Source organism: Scyliorhinus torazame, chromosome 6 (assembly GCF_047496885.1).
Source record: "Scyliorhinus torazame isolate Kashiwa2021f chromosome 6, sScyTor2.1, whole genome shotgun sequence".
NCBI lineage: Eukaryota > Metazoa > Chordata > Chondrichthyes > Carcharhiniformes > Scyliorhinidae > Scyliorhinus > Scyliorhinus torazame.
In genome coordinates, this window is record NC_092712.1 from 260,093,478 (window position 1) to 260,116,290 (window position 22,813).

Below are 22,813 nucleotides of genomic sequence, written 5' to 3' on the forward strand. Positions count from 1 at the left end.
GGGAGAGTTACAAAACAAAGAGATCGAGGGGTACAGGTTCATAGCTCCTTGAAGGTGGAGTCACAGGTGGACAGGGTGGTGAAGAAGGCATTCAGTATGCTAGGTTTCATTGGTCAGAATATTGAATACAGGAGTTGGGACGTCTTGTTGAAGTTGTACAAGACATTGGTAAGACCACACATGGATTACGGTGTTCAGTTCTGGTCACCCTATTATTGGAAGGATATTATTAAACTAGAAAGAGTGCAGAAGAGATTTACGAAGATGCTACCAGGACTTGATGGCCTGAGTTATAAGGAGAGGCCGGATAGGCTGGGACTTTTTTCCCTGGAGGGGAGGAGACTTAGGGGTGATCTTATAGAGGTCTACAAAATAATGAGGAGCATAGATAAGGTAGATAGGCAACATCTTTTCCCAAAGCTAGAGGGATAGGTTTAAGGTGAGAGGGGAGAAATACAAAAGAGACCAGAGGGGAAATGTTTTCACACAGAGGGTGGTGAGCGTTTGGAACGAGCTGCCAGAGGCAGTGGTAGAGGAGGGTAATTTTTTTTCCTTTAAGAAAGTTAGACAGTTACATGGGCAGGTGGGTATAGAGGGATATGGGCAAAATGCGGGCAAGTGGGACTAGCTTCGTGACAGAAACTGGGCGGCATGGGCAAGCTGGGCCGAAGGGCCTGTTTCCATGCTGTAAACATCAATGACTCTATGACAGGAGAGCATCGGGAACTAGAAGGCACAGATTTAAAATAATGGGCAAAAGGAATAGAAGTGATACGAGGAAAAAATGCTTTCATCCAGAGGGTGGTTGGAGTCTGGACGAACCTCCTGAGAGGGTGGTGGAGGTAGGTTCGATCAAGGTATTCAAAAGAGAATTGGATTGGTGCCAAATGAAAGACTGTGCAAGGTTATGGGGACAAGTGGAACTAGGTAGATGCTGTGTCAGAAAGCCAATGCAGATTCAATGGGCCAAATGACCTCATTCTGCACTGTAAGGATTCTGTGAACAGGGGAGGATGAAAAACGTGCACAACAGGAATGCAGGCAAAGAGTTGCCAAATGTAAAGATAGGTCAACAGGTTTGAATTCAGAATCCCACTGAAGGTGCATGGCAACCACCACGGAAGGTGCATGGCAACCAGCTAAAGTGACAAGGAAATGTCCGGAACCAAGAGCAGCACACCCAATGGTACAACTGAGAGAAATAACTGAAAAATCAGGGAAATATAAAATCCTCAACCACCGTGTAACTCCACTGCATCCAGGACAAGATCAAGGCAAAATTCAAACATGAGAAGTCAACAACCTCAAGCTATCATTACAATGGCTAAGTCAGGGCATATTAGCCTGAACTTAAGTTTATGAGTTTCTTAACTTGTAACTTTGAATTGCATAAATAAACACATTCATGTGTTGAAAGTTGATTTATTTGTATGGGGGGGGGGGTTGAAAAAAATGACAGATATTGTGGTACACATTTAAATGGGTGTGGTTATGTTAGCTCTATACATCACTAGAGGGGAACTTACACAATGTATCATGTGATTGAATTTTTGAATTAACCAATCCCTTGCGTGTTGTTGGTGCCTTGATGTTTAACTACTAAGTAAGCACACGGAGAGAAAAACCTGCAACAGAACCCCACCCACACACCCCAGCAGGGGCAAACCCCTACCCCTCCACTCCCACACACTGCTGACTCACCCTACCCCCTGTCACCCCTGGCTCAAATCCTGCTTTCCAACCTCCATCACCTTCCCTGCTAAATAAAATTTCGCCTGGTACTTCTCTGCAGAACAAAATTCCCAACCCCTCAATCTCTTCTTACAGTTTGCATGTCTTCAGCCTGGAGGTCTTTGCTGTAGTACAGTAAAATCCCTAATTGTTCTTGCAAAGATGGTGGTGAGCCGTCTTCTTGAACCACTGCAGTCCATGTGGTGTTAGGAGGAGGTTTTCCAGGATATTGACTCCGCCGTGGTAACAGGACAGCGATACATTTCCAAGTCAGGATAATCAGTGACTTTGGAAGGGGAACTTACAGATGATGGTGTTCTCATGAAGCTGCTGCCTTGTCCTTCTAGGTGGTAGAGGTCACCGGTTTGAAAGAGCCTTTGTGAGTTGTTGCAGTCCATCTTGTACATGGTACACACTGCTGCCACTATGTGCGGGTAGAGGAGGGAGTGAATGTCTAAGGTGGCAGATGGGGTGACAATCAATTGGGATGTTTTGTCTTTGTTTGGAGCTGCACTTATGCATATAACTAGAGGATATTCCATCATACTCCTTGTCATGATATTTAGATCAGCATATCATGGTGCAATCACACACACACTGATAGATATGCAGTAGGACCAGCCAGCACACACACATCGCAGCCAATCACCAGTGAGAGCACACGCACTATAAAAACAGGGGACACTATAGTTCCCGCTCACTCTAGCAGCAGCCAGCTCAGAGCACCGAGCTCAGAGCCTGCCACTCAGACATTCACCATGTGCTGAGTGCCACACCCAGATAGTGATAGGACAGGGTCCACAGATTAGCTGGTAATGCAAGTACCCAAGTTAGCAGTGTGTTGTTACAGTTGAGTAGTTAATAAAATTGAGTTACACCATCTCCAGCCGTGTTGGATCGTTTGTACATCAGAACACCCAACACGACATGATACCAGAAGTGGACGCAAACCAGCGCCTGTGAGACCTACCTGCAACGTCTCAGCAATCCGCCGTCCTGCACCATGGAGAACATCAACCCGCCGCCGCCGCTCCGAATCGCTGGCAATCTCGGGGTCAATTGGAAACAGTTCAAGCAGCGCTTCCAGCTCTTCCTCGAGGCCACAGACAGGGAGAATGCATCGGACACCAGGAAGATTGCCCTTCTTCTCTCCACGGCGGGGCAACACGCCATCCACATCTTTAACTCCGTTACATTTACGGACGGCGAGGACAAAACCAAATACAAGATGGCGCTCCTGAAGTTCAATGAACACTTCAGCGTTGAAGTAAACGAGAGCTTCGAAAGGTACCTGTTCCAGCAGCGCCTGCAGGGTAAGGATGAACCTTTCCAGTCTTATTTAACACACTCCCCGCATCCTCACACAGTCGTGCGGCTATGGGACCACCTCTGACTCCATGATACGCGACCAGATAGTTTTTGGGGTCATGTCGGACACCCTGCGCCAGCAGCTCCTTCGGGTCAAGCAACTCACCCTGGCGACTGCTATCGAGACCTGCATATTGCATGAGAACGCCACCAGTCGGTCCTCACTTATCCAGGCGGCCGAAACGGCATGGCACGGGCCCCACGAGGCGGAGCGGGTCCAGACGATCGAGTACCTCCCGGGCCGCGGCCTAGAGGAGACCGGCCATTTTGCGCGCTTTCCGAGGCCTCCCGCGCTTGTACGCGCCAAAAGAGGGGACGCTGACGCAGAGGAACGCGATGCGCAGGCGCGCACTACGCAAGACCGCACCACGCATGCGCGGTGGCGCAATGAACGCACTGACATCACGACGTGCGGCAACTGTGGCTCCGCCCATTTAAAGCTTCAATGTCCTGCCAAAGCACGACAATGCCTACGCTGTGGCAGGTTGGGCCACTATGCTGCCTGCTGTCGAGCAGCTCAATCTGCCAACTCGTACCCATTTAACCAGCCTCGCAGAAACGTTCGGGCAATTCAACCCACGTTCACCGAGTCCGATCCCGATATCATACAGACCAGTGACACGGAGGACAGGGAGCCCTTCCGCGTTGCTGTCATCAACAAGAACAAGCTGTCCCCGAGTCAAAAGCACCAGCCGCTGTCAGTGCACAGCATTGATCCAGACGACGAGTGGTGTGCCACCTTGACGGTCAACCCGAATTAGTCACCCACCTGAGAGACTTAATTTATGAACCTTTTCATATTGGACTCACTGACTTGTTCTGACATACTGTTTCAGACTTTTTGCCATACTGTTTAAGATTTTGTTATAGTTTGTTAATAACATTTGTTTCATTCTATGGTGTAACATAGTTAGTTCCTGCACCTGGCACCTTCCTGTGTATATAGTATAGCCACATGTACATATTGTTGTAAATATTGCGCACACATGATTAGATGCACTCACTACACTTCTTTATTTATCATGTAGACACATATTCTTTGCGAAATGGAGGGGATGTCATGATATTTAGATCAGCAAATCATGGTGCAATCACACACACCACTGATAGACATGCAGTAGGACCAACCAGCACACACACATCGCAGCCAATCACCAGTGAGAGCACACGCACTATAAAAACAGGGGACACTACAGTTCACGCTCATTCTAGCAGCAGCCAGCTCAAAGCACCGAGCTCAGAGCCTGCCACTCAGACATCCACCATGTGCTGAGTGCCTCACCCAGATAGTGATAGGACAGGGCCCACAGATTAGCTGGTAATGCAAGTACCCAAGTACAACTGTGTTGTTACAGTTGAGTAGTTAATAAAATTGAGTTACACCATCTCCAGCCGTGTTGGATCGTTTGTAGTTACTTGCTACGGAATTCCCAACCTGCTCTTGTAGCCACAGTATTTATATGGCTGGTCCAGTTCAGTTTCTGATCAATAGTAACCCCGGGATGTTAGTGGGTAATTCAGTGATGCCATTGAATATCATGGGTAATGGTTAGATTCTGTCTTGATCCTGGGTGGCACAAAAGTCACTTCCCACTTTTCAGCTCAAACCTAAATGTTGGCCAGGTCTTGCTGCACATGGACATCGGCTACTTCAGTATCTGAGCAGTGAATGATACTGAACAATCCCAAACAATTACCTTGTGCAAACCTATTAACAAAAAGAAAATGAAAAGTTCCATTTATAAAGAGTCTTGAGGATGTCACAAATGCTTTTCAGCCAATAAAGTACTTTTAAGTGTAGTCACTGTTGTAACGTAGGAAATGGAGCAGCCATTAGATGCACAGCAAGCTCCCACAAACAGCAATGTGATGACAACCAGATAGTTTTTATTAAGTGTGACATTCATTGATGGATAAATAACTGAGAATAACTCTTCAGCACTTTTTCAAAATAATGCCAAGATATAGCTCTATAAGAGCAATAAGGGCCTCAGTTTAAAGTCTGTAGCCATGTAAAATGGCTGACTCCAGATTAGAATGGTCAAATCCCGATCTAAAATGGCGAACGGAAGAGGCTGATGGGAAAATCAGCCAACAGGACTCAAACGGACAGCTGCAGGTAAAACAGTGTATTCGGCTCAGGGGAAGTCAGTCCAGACCGATACCTGCAGCCATCAACATCACAACAACCCAGCCATCTGCATACTAAGCAGCCATCCCCGGGAACAATTGCTACAAATTAGCAACTCAAAGCCGACCCAGACCTTTCGGCGCCAGCAGGGGCTAACACAAAGAAAGGTAAACGACCACCCCTCGATCAAGGAATCGCTCCAGTATTGGAGCATATCGAACCAAGTGATTGGGACCAAGTCCAATCACTTGGAACCAGGTACAAGGTCCGCCCCGAGAGGCGGGAAGCCCCTGAGGACTATAAGAATAGGGGCCAAGTTCAACTCGACCCTTCTTTTCCTGCTCGCAACCTTTGAGACCCTTCTACAAGAAACCGTAAGTTTTACTCCAGCGATCGCTACCAGATAGGCACTCCTGACTATCGACTTGTACCAGCTTTTGAATCCCGCAGGCTCAGAACCAATTCGAAAGACCATTTGTTTCCCTGACCTGGTGGGCCATTTCCAAAAGTTAAGTATTGGCCTTTTAGTGGTAGGTAGTCATCTAGAAGTAGGATTATTGTATAAGTATAATTGCTGTATGTAATAAATGAGCGTTGATTTAACTCTTACTAAGCGGTGTGTTGCATTATTAATCATTACTTGGACTTGAACCACGTGGTGGTATAGAAAGATACCTGGCGACTCATGAGCAAAGGTGACAGAATAAGAATAAGTAAGGGGCAGCACGGTAGCATTGTGGATAGCACAATTGCTTCACAGCTCCAGGGTCCCAGGTTCGATTCTGGCTTGGGTCACTGTGCGGAGTCTGCACATCCTCCCAGTGTGTGCGTGGGTTTCCTCCGGGTGCTCCGGTTTCCTCCCACAGTCCAAAGATGTGCAGGTTAGGTGGATTGGCCATGCTAAATTGCCCTTCGTGTCCAAAATTGCCCTTAATGTTGGGTGGGGTTACTGGGTTATGGGGATAGGGTGGAGGTGTTGACCTTGGGTAGGGTGCTCTTTCCAAGAGCCGGTGCAGGCTCGATGGGCCGAATGGCCTTCTTCTGCACTGTAAATTCTATGATAATCTATGATAAACTAAGGCTGCCCCTTACTTATGATAAACGAGCAACAAGTCTCAACTTGAAGACTCTGACAGTGCAGTATTGTCTCTCTCAGTGCTGCAGTGGAATGTCAATGTTGATTTTTGTGAGGAACTTAAACCCACAGTTTTCTGACTTAGAGGTAAGTGTGCTACCACTTGGCCATGGCTGACATCTCCAACAACTTACGCCCTACCTCTGGCCATTCATACCAAGACCTGGTTAGCTTCCCTTACTATTGCCACACATTGCACTGTTGATTTTGATGTTAGATGTCTCGTTTTTAATCTTACAACACCAGGTTAAAGCCCAACTGGTTTGTTTCGATGTCACTAGCTTTCGGAGCGCTGCTCCTTCCTCAGGTGAATGAAGAGGTACCTCTTCATTCACCTGAGGAAGGAGCAGCGCTCCGAAAGCTAGTGACATCAAAACAAACATGTTGGGCTTTAACCTGGTGTTGTAAGACTTCGTACTGTGCTCACCCCAGTCCAACGCCGGCATCTCCACATCGTTTTTAATCCTCATTGGCTGCTCATGATGGAAATATATGATGCAATGTTATTCAGTTTGATATTTCCATACATGGCATGTAGAGGTTGAACGTTTCCATCAAACTTTCCTTACAGTTTACCTTCCTTCCTTTTGGCAATCACTGTCGCCCACAAAGAATTTTCCACACGCCGACTTGGTTGGACTGTAAATTCAATGTGTGGGGGTGGGATTGGTGCTATATTCTTGCACAGCATCTTGGATTGCCCAATGGCTGTCTGCCACAATAACTTAACACTTTAGATATTTCGCCAACGGTTTTATAATAATACTCACCATAATTGTGCGTTTCGGAAACTTGGCCCGGACAGTTTTAACAGATTCCACAAAGTATTCTGAGTAGCCGTTTGCAACATCCAGACAGATGTATTTGATGGCTGGGATTGTTTCCAACATTGTGTAAAGTTTGTCCAAATCTGCCTGGCCAGTGCCTGAGCTAACAGCTATATGCTGAAAGACCGAAGGAGATCAAGGAACAGAAAGAAATACAATTAGAGAATGATTATTCAGGATTCTTCTTAAAGCTTTGCTGTATTTCAAAAGGTTAAAGGGGCATGACGAGTAACTTCACAAATTCTCACACTCAACCTGGAGCACTGTTCACTGAAAATGGACATCAGGAATTTAGGTATGGAGGTTAGAGACCTCAACACTGTTTGACAGAAATCCTCTCAGGACTCATTGACGTCTAGGCCCAAATTTTAATTATGCAATTCCAGCTGATAGGAATGATTTGTGCCAAAAGCCACATTCATTAAATTTATGGTCACGATGTGCCTGGTCCAATTATACTTGGATGGGATGGGATCAGACAGGAAGCTAGGCCTTAATGCTCATGAGGATAAACCTGGCCTTCCATTCCGTCCACACAAAGGACAAAGATAACCTTCTGATGCCACCCATCCTCCAATGAGCAAAGATTTTGCTTCCTCTTTTGCCCATTCAAGTGTAAATCATCTCAGGAGATTGACTATTGTAAACAAAACATACAAAACACCATTGACTACTGTAAATATGATTAGCAGAGCAGAGTTGTGGCAGTGTTTTATCACCGTACAGATAATCTGGTGACTCCATTTCATCCCACAATAAACCACAACATTCTCAAATAATACCTCAAAACATTCAGGATGAGATGCTGCAAACTTCTTCCACTCTTCCAGAGCATAATGTTTATGGATGGCAGTAAACATCACAAACTGCAAAAGAAACCAGAGCAAGTCTCAGAAAGCGGACTATAGACAGATAAAAAGCAATCATTGCATCTGGTGTACCCACATCTGGGAAAACACAAAGTATCTCCAATATACACACATTGGCAATGCCAGGGTCATCAAATTACCATTATAGTCATGATATTTACATAGCTTTTTCAACCCACACATGGTTTCCACACTCAGCATCCAAGTTGGGGCACATAATCAAATAATTAATAAATTGATACTATGTGTTAGGATCCCGAACGGCTATTTTCCATTTGTATAACCGTGAAGAACTTTTACTGCACCACAGGAGTGATAAATCGGGGGTGGCACACTGATTAGCACTGCTGCCTCACAGCGCCAGGGACCCGAGTTCAATTCCAGCTTGGGTGACTGTTTGGAGTTTGCATTTTCTCCCCATGTCTGCGTGGGTTTCCTCCCACTGTCCAAAAGATGTGCAAGTTAGGCGAATTGGCCATAGTAAATTGTCCCTTAGTGCTCAAAGGTTAGATGGGGTTACGGGTTTACAGGGGGGTGGGCCTAGGTAGGGTGTTCTTTCAGAGGGTCGGTGCCTACTCGATGGGCCAAATGACCTCCTTCTGCACTGTAGGGATTCTATGATAACACTGATCAATAGGTAGCTCCTATGTTAAAACAAACTTTAAATTTAACGCTGAATCTCAGACAGCCTTCTGCAAAAACCGTTGTTCAGCTCCCAACCTCCAGTAAACTAACTCGCACACACCTATACCCCTACACACACACACCAGTCGCGCCGGACAAATTGGCGCTGACCGTGCTGGACTGTGAACCCACCCACCCAGTCTCCACAGCCCACCTCCTGGCCACCCCCAACCACTCCCCCCACCCCCCCAACCCTGGCAGAAGCCCCCAGCCAGCAACACGGATCTCGGCCAAGGGTGGAGACGCTCTGCTGGACACGCTCTGCACGCCCTCTCTCTCTCTCTGCAGCTGGCACGCCAGGCCCCCAACCGCTGGGACAACACATGGCCCGCGCCGTCGAGAAGTCGGCCCAGCGGATGCAGAGCATCATGGGTGGGCCAGCTGATGACGTACGAACGGCATTCCGACTGCGCGTGGCACGATTTGGAAGGGGCAAGCATCGTGACCCGGCGTCAAACTGGCACTTGCCCTGATTCCGGCATCGGAAGCTATTCCCCACCTGATTGGCATTCCCGATTTTGGCGTCGGGCTACGGAGAATCCCGCCCATCATCTCTAATTATCTTCTCCCCAGAAATCGCTTTTAAAAACCCATTAAGCCCCACCTTGTAAACATAAACATCATTTTGAATAACGATGATCTCACTTTTATGACCTTCTGCAGCCATAGTATGTCGATCACTACACGAGATAGCTGCAGCAGATATATACACACCCTAACCCAGGTTTTTAAAATTGTTACTGCACCAGATACATAAATACATAAGAAATTCCTACATTCATCACACCATTAACTACAGCAAAGTATAAGGCTTTCTTTTGTCTCTTCTTACAAGACGCTCCTTGACTTGTTTAGCTAGGAGCAAACGCAATATCCCTCATAAATTATCTACTCTCCCATGGGGGTCATTCAAACCTTAACAATATTCCATTAGCTAGCTATCTGTAAACAAGTAAATGGTTTTCAAGATCCAAGAACACTACACGTGCAAATCAATGATTAACTCACGTTTACGACACCTTAATCACCACTGTAGCAGACATACTATTTATATACATCTTAACTCCGGTTTTAACATTACGGCAAAAAATATACGAAATATGACAATTTCTTACATCATCACACTAGCCTTTTGCCTGTAAAACCTCAGTTTGGATCCTGATCCACAATTAGTTGAAAATGGCTTAAGCCTCTTGATATGGGAGGCTCAAGCCAGTTACACCAGCTCATTCCTCGTAGTCAGAGAAATAAAGCAAGCAAGCGAAAGATTTCAGGGGGTAATAAACATAAACATTTAAACATGGTTAAAATAATGCAATGAATTATGAAACATTGTGCTTTCATACATTCTCCAATATTAATTCACAATATTCAGCACCTAAAGTTTGAAGCGAGCTGGGGCTCTGGCAATGATAACAGTTGAAATGATCTGTAGTGTAGCAGACTCTATACAGCACTGATTGTCATGATAAGCCAAGTCCCTGGTATTCTAGTGAGGGCAGGCTTTGTGTCCATATGGCGGTGGGTACTACATCTATTTCCTGATCAACTGATGGTGTGGGTGAGGAACAAATAGGCAGTTTCTTGTTAAAATGATAATTTCATAATGCTGATGGTGGAGGACTCAACAATGATAGTATGATTGAAGGTCATTGGGGAGATGAATTTCATAGGATTACACAAGCTATGCAGCACAGAAAAAATAATTTGGCCCAACCAGTCCATGCTAGTATTTATGCTTAAACTCAAGCCTCTTTCTATCTTTCCCCATCTAAACTATTAGTACACTCTATTCCTTTCTCCTTGAAATAATAATTGTCTATCATCTCCTCAAGTGCATCTATATTATTCACTTCAACCACTCTCCTTGGTAGCAAGTTCCACATTCTCATCATTCTTTGGGTGAAGACGTTTATTCCAAATTCACTAAATCTCTTGATAACTATCTTATGTTGATGACGTCTAGTTCTGCTCCTCCCTACAAAAGGAAACAACCTTTCTGAATTGACTCTATCAAAACCATTCATAAATGTTGAAGATCTCTGTTAGGTCACCCCTCAGCTTTCCTTTTTCAAGAGAAAACAGGCCCAGTCTATCAATCTTTTCCTGAGGTGCATACCCACACATTTCTGGTATGATCCTTGTAAATTAGCTGGCATTTGTATGGTTATGAGTGTAATCTGCAATTTTACAGCTGAAACCTAGATATTGTCCAAGTCCTGTAGCAACCAGGTGGGAGTTATTTCATTATTAGTGTTGTTGTGAATGGAGCTTTACATTGTGGAATCATCAACACATACCCTGCCCTTATGACAATTCAAACGTCATGTTGGCTAGAATGAGGATGTTCCAGAGAGGAACATTTACCTGGATGTGACGCGGTTGTGATTATTGACCTCTGACAACTACCAGCAAATTCCTATATGCCAAGTACGGATTCAGCCGATGAAGAGTTTTCCTTGCTCCCCCAGGCTTAGCTTTACTAGGGTCCCTTGGTGCCTTTGTATTGTCAAATAACACCTCAATATTTGAATCACAGAAACTCACATCACAGGAAGTGGTAATTCGGCCCATCGTGCCTATGCTGGCTCGTAAAAGGAGAAGACATGCTCTTACATTCCTGCTTTTTGCCTGCAACCCTGTAAGTTTCTTATCCTGAAGTACCTGTCCAATTTCCTTTTAAACTGAATTGTGGAATCAACTTCCACTACCTTTTGAGACAGAACGTTCGGATCCCAACATCTCTGCTCCCCTTCAGTCTAGATCTTTTCAAATGATTTTAAATCTACTTCTAGTTTTTGACCCAAGCATGCATTTCTTCCAATTGCTTTAAGATATTGCCTATATTTTGCAATGCCTGACTACTTGAAGAAAGACTTTCCACAGCATTGACTGCACGTCATTAAACAAAAATTTGAAGGAATAGAAGCAGCAGTATTCCATAGGCCCTTTGAGCGGGCTTCACTGTTCGATTAGATCAGGATTGATTTTCTACCTCAACATCAACTTCTTACATTTTTCCTGTATTAATTGATTCCCTTAGCACCCAAAACTCTATCAATCTCAATCTTGAATATACTCAACAACTGAGCACCCACTAATCCCCTGTGGTAGAGCATTCCAAAGAGTCACAATCTTGGAGTGAAGATATTTATCCTCAATTCCTTATTTCTGAGACGGTGACTGGAGATGCTGGCATTGGACTGGGGTGGGCACAGTAAGAGGTCTTACAACACCAGGTTAAAGTCCAACAGGTTTGTTTTGAATCACTAGCTTTCGGAGCGCAGCTCCTTCCTCAGGTGAAGGAGCTGCGCTCCGAAAGCTAGTGATTCAAAACAAAGCTGTTGGACTTTAACCTGGTGTTGTAAGACTTCTTACTCTACTTCTATACTCCACAGCCAGGTGAAAAACCTCCCAGCTTCTGCACTGTTAAGTCTGTCAATAATTTTATATGTTTCAGAGTTCAAACTAAACAGGGACAGTGAGCAAATCCATCCCCGAAACACTTCTGGTAACACTTGAAAAGGTAAATATAGGGACTACATTTCTTGAATTTGGCCCCCATGTCCTGAACGTCCATGAAATATGGCACCTCCAGCACAAATTGAAGGCACAGCAGGCACAGAGAGCAGAAAAACGACATTCAGTTTAAATAGAGGAGCAGCAGGAGCGAGCCTTCGATGTAGAATCTGTGAGGAGATGTTGCTTCACTTACTGATTTTGTCTCTGATGTTGCTGCTCCAACTCATCCAATGATATATCTCTCCCTCCCTCCCACTCATGCTGCTTCTCTGGAAACAGAAGTTATGATCGGAGTGGCAGAGAAGTCGGGAGCGAGGTAACCTGTCATTGGAAGAACTGCAGCAATTATCCTAGAATAGATGACGGCCTGTTTTACTTAAACATTGTGTTCTCCAGGACCGGGACCACCAGTTCCAGTCAAACTTGACATCCTACAGCACGAGGCCCAAGAGAAAAAGAAAGAGAAGGAATCAAGCTGCCAGAAACCCTGAAAAGGCATCAGGAGCAGGTTCAAATGACCCCCACGTACCGAGAAGAGGGGCAAAAGCCCCTGAAAGAGTCATGTGTCATGTTTTAATTTCACAGTTGGACTGAGGAGGCAAAGAGAAATGATAGAAAGAGAACCATGAAGATTAATTTGATGTTTTAGTAAAAGGCCTTTGCTAACTCATCTAAACTACTTATGCCAATCTGGGGCGGGGTTCTCCCCGACCCGGCGGGGGGTTCCGGCGTAGTGGAGTGGCGGGAACCACTCCGGCGTCGGCCGTCCCAAAGGTGCGGAATGACGCACCTTTAGGGGCCAAGCCCTCACCTTGAGGGGCTAGGCCCGCGCCGGAGTTGTTTCCTCTCCGCCGGCTGGCGGGAAAGGCATTTGGCGCCACGCCAGCCGGCGCCAAAAGGTCTTCGCAGGGCGACGCATGCACGGGAGCATCAGCGGCTACTGACGTCATCCCCGCGCATGCACAGGAGAGGGGGTCTCTTCCACCTCCGCCACAGTGAAGACCATGGCGAAGGCGGAAGAAAAAGAGTGCCCCCACGGCACAGGCCCACCCACGGATCGGTGGGCACCGATCGCGGGCCAGGCCACCGTGGGGGCACCCCCCGGGGCCAGATCGCCCTGGCCCCCCCCCCCCAGGACCCCGGAGCCTGCCCGCGCCGCCTTGTCCCGTCGTTCAAAAGGTGGTTCAATCCACGCTGGCAGGAGAGGGTTGACAGCGGCGGGACTTCGGACCACCGCGGGCCGGAGAATCGGCGGGGGTGGGCCCGCCGACCGGCGTGGCACGATTCCCGCCCCCGCCAAGGCGCGATTCCCGCCTCCGCCGAATCTCTGGAGGCGGAGAATTCGGGACACGGCGGGGGCGCTATTCACGCCAGCCCCCGGCGATTCTCCGACCCCCCAAGCGCCCCAGATTTCTATTTCATTGCGAAAATTGTAGATGAGTCAGATTTTCGATTATTGCAAATTGGGGATTTTATTTAATTGATGAACAAAGGCTTTTCTGATGACACGGCAAGAAACCTGGCTCATGGATGGTGACACCTTGCTGCCTCCTTACTGAAACATTATGTAAACAATGCAGCGTGGTAAGGTTCTGTTGTTAGTATGGACTTATCCAGTGTTACATCAACTCCATGAAAAGCTGAAGTCACTTGACGATTTTATACAAATGCATCGGTCCACTGCAGTCATGATGGTAAACAATGGGAAAAGTAATGTTAGCTTTAAATTACAGTACACAGGAATTGGTATGGAGCACTTTCTGATTCAACCAAGATACACACAGCCCACCAACCCGATGGAAAATTCAAAGTGTCTTCAAGTGTTACATTGAATATCTCTGGTAAGAAGAAGAAGCCTGTTTATAAAGAAAGAACTGTAAATGTCTGGAAGCTGGACTGGATTGGATGCAATGAACCAGTCATTTTAAAAAAAATATATATATTATTCAAAATTTTGTGGCCAAACATAACAGTACATAGTTTTTCTTTTGAACAACAACATAGCAATATAAATAACAGTGGCCAGTTTTAAACAAATAAATAATATATAAACAAAAACAAAACTAAGTGGCAACTGCCTTGTCAAAAATAGTTACTCTCCAAAGATACAATCCAACAATCCAATATACATTACCTATAACAAGTGTCTATACATATACAATGACATCCCTGAGAGTCCGTCCGGTTCCTCACCCCGCCCCCCCCTCCCCCCTGGGTTGCTGCTGTTGTCTTCTTCTTTTCCTTTCCCTCTATCTTTCTGTGAGGTAGTCGACAAACGGTTGCCACCGCCTGGTGAACCCTTGAGCCGAACCTCTTAATACGAACTTGATCCGTTCTAACTTTATAAACCCTGCCATGTCGTTTATCCAGGTCTCCACACCCGGGGGTTTGGCTTCCTTCCACATTAACAATATCCTGCGCCGGGCTACTAGGGACGCAAAGGCCAAAACATCAGCCTCTCTCGCCTCCTGCACTCCTGGCTCTTCTGCAACCCCGAATATAGCCAACCCCCAGCTTGGTTCGACCCGGACCCCCACCACCTTCGAAAGCACCTTTGCCACCCCCACCCAGAACCCCTGTAGTGCCGGACATGACCAGAACATGTGGGTGTGATTCGCTGGGCTTCTTGAGCATCTCCCACACCTATTCTCTACCCCAAAAAATATACTGAGCCGTGCTCCAGTCATATGCGCCCTGTGTAGAACTTTGAATTGTATCAGGCTTAGCCTGGCACACGAGGACAATGAGTTTACCCTACGTAGGGCGTCAGCCCACAGCCCCTCCTCAATCTCCTCCCCCAGCTCTTCTTCCCATTTCCCTTTCAGCTCATCTACCATGATCTCCCCCTCGTCCCTCATTTCCCTATACATGTCCGAAACCTTACCATCCCCCACCCATGTCTCTGTGATCACTCTATCCTGCACCTCCTGCGTCGGGAGCTGCGGGAATTCCCTCACCTGTTGCCTCGCGAAAGCCCTCAGTTGCATATACCGAAATGCATTCCCTTGGGGCAACCCATATTTTTCCGTCAGCACACCCAGACTCGCAAACGTCCCATCTACGAACAGATCTCTCAATTGTACTACCCAGCTCTTTGCCATGCTCCAAATCCCCCATCCATTCTCCCCGGAACAAACCTATGGTTATTTCTTATCGGGGACCGCACCGAGGCTCCAGTCTTTCCCCTATGCCGTCTCCACTGCCCCCAAATTTTCAATGTAGCCACCACCACCGGGCTTGTGGTGTATTTCCTCGGTGAGAACGGCAACGGCGCCGTCACCCTTGCTTGTAGACTAGTCCCCCTGCAGGACGCCCTCTCCAATCTCTTCCACGACGCTCCCTCCCCTTCTCCCATCCACTTACATACCATTGATACATTTCCCCTGTCCCTACTATGCTGCAAAAATCCCCTCCTCACTCTCGGGGTCTTCCCGGCCCACACAAAACTCATAATACTCTTCTCGATTCTCTTGAAAAAAGCCTTCGTGACTGTGGCGCACAAAGACTCCGAGAGACGAATAGAGTGAAGTCGATGAGGCTTTATTAAGCGTGTCTGTTCCCCCGCAGCTCGATTGTAGACTGGCCTGCGGGGGAGGACTCCGGCTTCTTATACTCCGCCTTCAGGGTGGAGCTAGAGGTCAACGGCCAACCAGGACCCGGGATCTGTCAGCCAATGACATTAGGGCTTCCAGTCCCACATGACCCCTAATACATACTACCACATTCACCCCTTGTCAAAATTGAACCCGGCGGGGTGATGCTTCGCATGGTGGTAAGGGTTTACAGGGCTGTCCTGGGAGGAAAAACATTCATATGGTAATACAGTATGTACAATTTTGTCCTGTTTCAACTATTTACAGAAGGTATCGGGAGAAAAGCAAAATGTTCTTGTGAAAAGTCCATATATTGATTTAGATCGACGCCACGAGTCGGTCGGGCGGTCTGGTCGTCTGTGTCGATCGCCTCGGCCCCGGTGGTGGTGGTGGTGCTTGTTCCGGTGTTGTCGTCTCTGGGAGCCTTACGGTTTCAGCTTGGGCTTTATTCTTGGTCGGGCCTGAGGGGAGGGGAACCGATCCTCCTGGGAAGGGGGCGGTCGCGGGGTGCGGCGGTGGCAGGAAGGGGGGGGGGGGGGTTGGGTGAATGGTGTCGGGGGGGGTGTGTGTGTTGCCGGCGGGCGCCAGATCCCGCAGGGATACCGTGTCCTGTCGGCCGTCGGGGTACCCCACGTAAGCGAGGTCGGCAGCGACGTTCCAGAGGAGGACTTCCTAGGGAAGACAAGGAGACGCTCATGAGGCGTTTGATTAGTGCTCGTACACAATAGCGACCGGATGGAGTGGAGAGCGTCCGGGAGGACCTCCTGCCACCGTGAAACTGGGAGGTCCCTGGACCGTAGGGCCAGTAGGACGGTCTTCCAGACCGTGCCGTTCTCCCTCTCTACTTGCCCGTTCCCCCGGGGGTTGTAGCTGGTCGTCCTGCTTGAGGCTATGCCCTTGCTGAGCAGGAACTGGCGCAGCTCGTCACTCATGAAAGAGGACCCCTTGTCGCTGTGGACGTATGCGGGGCAACCGAACAGTGTGAAGATGGTGTTCAGGGCTTTAATGACTGTGGCCGCGGTCATGTCAGAGCAGGGGATGGCGAATGGGAAGCGGGAGTACTCGTCCACCACATTAAGGAAGTACGTGTTGCGGTCGGTGGAGGGGAGGGGCCCTTTGAAATCCAGACTAAGGCGTTCAAAGGGGCGGGAAGCCTTAATCAGGTGCGCACCATCCGGCCTGAAAAAATGCGGTTTGCATTCTGCGCAGATGTGGCAGTCCCTTGTGACTGTACGGACCTCCTCTAAAGAGTATGGGAGGTTGCGGGGCTTGATAAAGTGGAAAAACCGAGTGACCCCCGGGTGGCAGAGGTCCTCGTGGAGGGTTTGGAGGCGGTAAATTTGTGCATTGGCACATGTGCCGCGGGATAGGGCATCGGACGGCTCGTTCAGCTTTCCGGGACGATACAAGATCTCGTAGTTGAAGGTGGAGAATTCGATCCTCCACCTTAAGATCTTGTCGTTTTTGATTTTGCCCCACAGTGCATTATCGAACATGAAGGCTACCGACCGTTGGTCGGTGAGGAGAGTGAATCTCCTGCCGGCCAGGTAATGCCTCCAATGTCGCACAGCTTCCACTATGGCTTGGGCTTCCTTTTCCACTGAGGAGTGGCGGATTTCTGAAGCGTGGAGGGTTCGGGAGAAAAAGGCCACGGGTCTGCCCGCTTGGTTAAGGGTGGCCGCTAGAGCTACGTCGGAGGCGTCGCTCTCGACCTGGAAGGGGAGGGACTCGTCGATGGCGGGCATCGTGGCCTTTGCGATATCCGCTTTGATGCGGCTGAAGGCCTGGCAAGCCTCTGTCGACAGACGGAAGGTCGTGGTCTGTATTAGGGGGCGGGCCTGGTCTGCATACTGGGGGACCCACTGGGCGTAGTATGAAAAAAAACCCAGGCAGCGTTTCAGGGCTTTTGAGCAGTGCGGGAGGGGAAATTCCATGAGGGCGCGCATACGTTCGGGGTCGGGGCCTATTATCCCATTGCGCACTACGTAGCCCAGGATGGCTAGCCGGTTGGTGCTAAAAACGCACTTGTCCTCGTTGTACGTGAGGTTCAAGGCTTTGGTGGTCTGGAGGAATTTTTGGAGGTTGGCGTCGTGGTCCTGCTGGTCGTGGCCGCAGGTGGTTACATTGTCGAGATACGGGAACGTGGCCCGCAACCCATGTTGGTCAACCATTCGGTCCATCTCCCGTTGGAAGACCGAGACCCCGTTTGTGACGCCAAATGGGACCCTTAGGAAATGGTATAAGCGCCCGTCTGCCTCGAAGGCTGTGTACATGCAGTCACTTGGGCGGATGGGGAGCTGATGGTAGGCGGACCTGAGGTCCACGGTGGAGAAGACTTTATATTGGGCAATCCGATTGACCATGTCGGATATGCAGGGGAGAGGGTACGCGTCTAGTTGTGTGTACCTGTTGATGGTCTGGCTATAGTCTATGGCCATCCTTTGTTTGTCCCCTGTCTTCACTACTACCACCTGTGCTCTCCAGGGACTATTGCTGGCCTGGATTATGCCTTCCTTTAGTAGCCGCTGGACTTCGGACCGAATGAAGGTCCGGTCCTGGGCGCTGTACCGTCTGCTCCTAGTGGCGACGGGTTTGCAATCCGGGGTGAGGTTCACAAACAAGGACGGGGGTTGCACCTTGAGGGTTGCGAGGCCACAGATAGTGAGTGGGGGTATTGGGCCGCCGAATTTGAACGCAAGGCTCTGTAGATTACACTGGAAATCTAATCCCAGTAATGTGGGGGCGCAGAGTTGGGGAAGGACGTGTAGTTTGTAGTTTTTGAACTCCCTCCCCTGCACCGTTAGGGTAACTATGCAGAAACCTTTGATCTGTACGGAGTGGGATCCTGCAGCTAGGGAAATCTTTTGTGCGCTGGGATAGGTGGTCAAGGAACAGCGTCTTACCGTGTCGGGGTGGATAAAGCTCTCCGTGCTCCCGGAGTCGACTAGGCATGGTGTCTCGTGCCCGTTTATTAGCACTGTTGTCGTCGTCGTCTGGAGTGTCCGGGGCCGAGCTTGATCGAGCGTTATTGAAGCGAGACGTGGTTGTAGTAGTGGAGCGTCTTCCTCGAACCCCGGGGAGCCGTCGACACTGGGGTCCGTTGTTGCCGTCCAAGATGGCGTCGGGGATGAACAAAATGGCTGCCCCATGCGTCGTACAGGTCTGGGGTGGTCCAAGATGGCGGCGCCCTTCCTCCACTCGTGGTGGCCGGGACCCAAAATGGCGGCATCTGCTGGTCGCACATGGGGCGCTGGGGGGGTTGGGGAGCGTTAGGACCGCGCGGGGCTCCCTCATCTCTGGGGACAGCGGTGGTCGGGACCCAAATTGGTAGCGCCGGCGGGTCATACGTGGGGACGGGGGGAGGGGGGACGGGGGTTGGGGAGCGTAAGCGGCGTGCAGGGCTCCCTGTTCTCCCGGGACCGCGGTGGTCGGGACCAAGAGTGGCTGCGCCTGCGGGTCATACATGGGGCGCTGGGGGGGGGGGGGGGGGGGGTTGGGGAGCGTAAGCGGCGTGCAGAGCTCCCTGTTATCCCGGGACAGCGGCGACCTCGCGGGACCGGCACACAACCACGAAATGGCCCTTTTTCCCGCAGCTCTTGCAGATTGCTGCGCGGGCCGGGCAGCGCTGCCGGGGGTGTTTCGCCTGGCCGCAGAAATAGCAGCGGGTGCCCCCGGTGCGACTTGGCGTTTGGACCGCGCAAGCCTGTGGGGTGTCCGGGGGGGGGGGGGGTGGGTTTATCGCGACGGGTACGTACGGAGCCCAATGGGCTGCCGCGCGGTCGGGGCCGTAGGCGCGGGTATTCCGCGCGGCCACGTCCAGGGAGGCTGCTAGGGCCCGTGCCTCAGAGTCCTAGCGACTCTTTTTCTAGAAGTCTTTGGCGGATTTGGGAGGAGTTCATACCTGCCACAAAAGCATCGCGCATTAACATGTCCGTGTGTTCATTTGCGTTCACCGAAGGGCAGCTGCAGACTCGTCCCAAAATCAGCAGCGCGGCGTAGAATTCGTCAATCGATTCTCCGGGACTTTGCCGTCTCGTCGCGAGCTGGTAGCAAGCGTAGATTTGGTTAACTGGGCGGACATAGAGACTTTTCAGTGCTGCGAACGCCGTCTGGAAATCCTCCGCGTCTTCGATGAGGGAGAAAATCTCCGTGCTTAACCTCGAGTGCAGGACCTGTAGTTTTTGGTCTTCTGTGACCCGGCCGGTGGCCATTCTGAGGTAGGCCTCGAAACAAGTCTGCCAGTGCTTGAAGGCTGCTGCCGCTTTCACTGCGTGGGGGCTGATCCTCAGGCATTCCGGGATGATCCTGAGCTCCATAGTCCTTTTTAGGCACGCTTAATAAATTGTGGCGCACAAAGACTCCGAGAGACGAATAGAGTGAAGTCGATGAGGCTTTATTAAGCGTGTCTGTTCCCCCGCAGCTCGATAGCAGACTGGCCTGCGGGGGAGGAGTCCGGCTTCTTATACTCCGCCTTCAGGGCGGAGCTAGAGGTCAACGGCCAACCAGGACCCGGGATCTGTCAGCCAATGACATTAGGGCTTCCAGTCCCACATGACCCCTAATACATACTACCACAGTGACCACCACCGGGAGGCACTGAAACACAAACAGGAATCTCGGGAGGACCACCATTTTAAACGCCTGCACCCTACCTGCCAGTGACAGGGACACCATGTCCCATCTCTTAAAGTCCTCCTCCATCTGTTCCACCAACCACGTTAAATTAAGCCTGTGTAATGTACCCCAATTCTTGGCTATCTGGATCCCCAAGTACCGGAAGTCCCTTGTTACCTTCCTCAACGGTAAATCCTCTATTTCCCTGCTCTGCTCCCCTGGATGCACCACGAACAACTCACTTTTCCCCATGTTCAACCCTGAAAAATCCCCAAACTCCCCAAGTATCCGCATTATCTCTGGCATCCCCTCCGCCGGGTCCGCCACATACACCAATAAATCATCCGCATACAGAGATACCCGGTGTTCTTCTCCTCCCCTGAGTACTCCCCTCCACTTCCTGGAACCCCTCAATGCTATGGCCAGGGGCTCAATCGCCAGTGCAAACAATAACGGGGACAGAGGACATCCCTGTCTCGTCCCTCTATGGAGCCGAAAATAATCAGACCCCCGTCCATTCGTGACCACGCTCGCCATCGGGGCCCTATACAGTAACTGTACCCATCTGATATACCCATCTCCAAAGCCAAATCTCCTCAGCACCTCCCACAAATAATCCCACTCCACTCTATCAAATGCTTTCTCGGCATCCATCGCCACCACTATCTCCGCTTCCCCCTCTGGTGGGGGCATCATCATTACCCCCAGCAGCCTCCTTCTATTTGTGTTCAGCTGTCTCCCCTTCACAAACCCAGTTTGGTCCTCATGAACCACCCCCGGGACACAGTCCTCTATCCTCGTTGCCATTACCTTGGCCAGAATCTTAGCATCCACAGTCAGGAGGGAAATGGGCCTATAGGACCCGCATTGCAGCGGGTCTTTTTCCTTCTTTAGGAGGAGCGATATCGTTGCCTCTGACATAGTCGGGGGCAGCTGCCCCCTTTCCCTAGCCTCATTAAAGGTTCTCATCAGTAGCGGGGCCAGCAAGTCCATATATTTCCAATAGAATTCCACTGGGAATCCGTCTGGTCCCGGGGCCTTCCCCGCCTGCATGCTTCCAATCCCTTTCACTACTTCCTCCGTCTCAATCTGTGCTCCCAGTCCCGCCCTCTCCTGCTCCTCCACCTTAGGAAATTCCAGCTGATCCAGAAAGCACATCATTCTCTCCTTCCCTTCCGGGAGCTGAGCTTCATATAATCTTTCATAAAATGCCTTGAACACTCCATTCACTCTCTCCGCTCCCCGCTCCATCTCTCCCTCCTCATCTCTCACCCCCCTATCTCCCTTGCTGCTCCCCTTTTCCTCAGTTGGTGGGCCAGCAACCTGCTCACCTTCTCCCCATATTCGTACTGTACACCCTGTGCCTTCCTCCATTGTGCCTCTGCATTACCCGTAGTCAACAAGTCAAATTCTACATGTAGCCTTTGCCTTTCCCTGTACAGTCCCTCCTCCGGTGCCTCCGCATATTGTCTGTCCACCCTCAAAAGTTCTTTCAACAACCGCTCCCTTTCCCTGCTTTCCTTTATGTGCCCTGATAGATATCAGCTCCCCTCTAACCACAGCCTTCAATGCCTCCCAGACCACTCCCACCTGAACCTCCCCATTGTCACTGAGTTCCAAGTACCTTTCAATACACCCCCTGACCCTTAAACACACTCCCTCATCTGCCAATAATCCCATGTCCATTCTCCAGGGTGGGTGCGGTTCTTTTTCCTCCCCTATCTCCAGGTCCACCCAATGTGGAGCATGGTCCGAAATAGCTATAGCCGTGTACTCCGTCCCCGTCACCTTCGGGATCAGTGCCCTTCCCAAAACAAAAAAGTCTATCCGTGAATAGACTTTGTGGACATAGGAGAAAAACGAAAACTCCTTACTCCTAGGTCTACTAAATCTCCAGGGGTCTACTCATCCCATCTGCTTCATAAAGTCCTTAAGCACCCTAGCTGCAGCCGGCCTCCTTCCGGCCCTGGACCTCGATCTGTCCAGCCCTGGGTCCAGCACCGTATTAAAATCTCCCCCCATTACCAACTTTCCCGCCTCTAGGTCCGGGATACGTCCCAACATACGCCTCATAAAATTGGCATCATCCCAGTTCGGGGCATATATGTTCACTAAAACCACCGCCTCCCCTTGCAATCTGCCACTCACCATCACGTATCTGTCCCCACTATCCACCACTATGGTCTTTGCCTCAAACATTACCCGCTTCCCCACTAATATAGCCACCCCCCTGTTTTTTGCGTCTAGCCCCAAATGAAACACCTGCCCCACCCATCCTTTGCGAAGTCTGACCTAGTCTATCAGTTTCAGATGCGTCTCCTGCAACATAACCACATCTG

At 49.6% G+C, this 22,813-nt stretch overlaps 1 protein-coding gene across 1 annotated transcript in view; it reads right to left on the bottom strand.

Moving 5' to 3' along the window:
* The window catches only part of gmpr (guanosine monophosphate reductase), a 177,831-nt gene that overhangs the window by 115,006 nt on the left and 40,012 nt on the right, over positions 1-22,813 (bottom strand). The window contains exons 3-4 of the mRNA XM_072509613.1: positions 7,975-8,058; positions 7,136-7,309 (exon numbers count right to left, since the gene is read on the bottom strand). Of these exons, the coding sequence (XP_072365714.1) occupies positions 7,136-7,309; positions 7,975-8,058 (258 nt within the window). The remainder of the gene's footprint in view (positions 1-7,135; positions 7,310-7,974; positions 8,059-22,813) is intronic.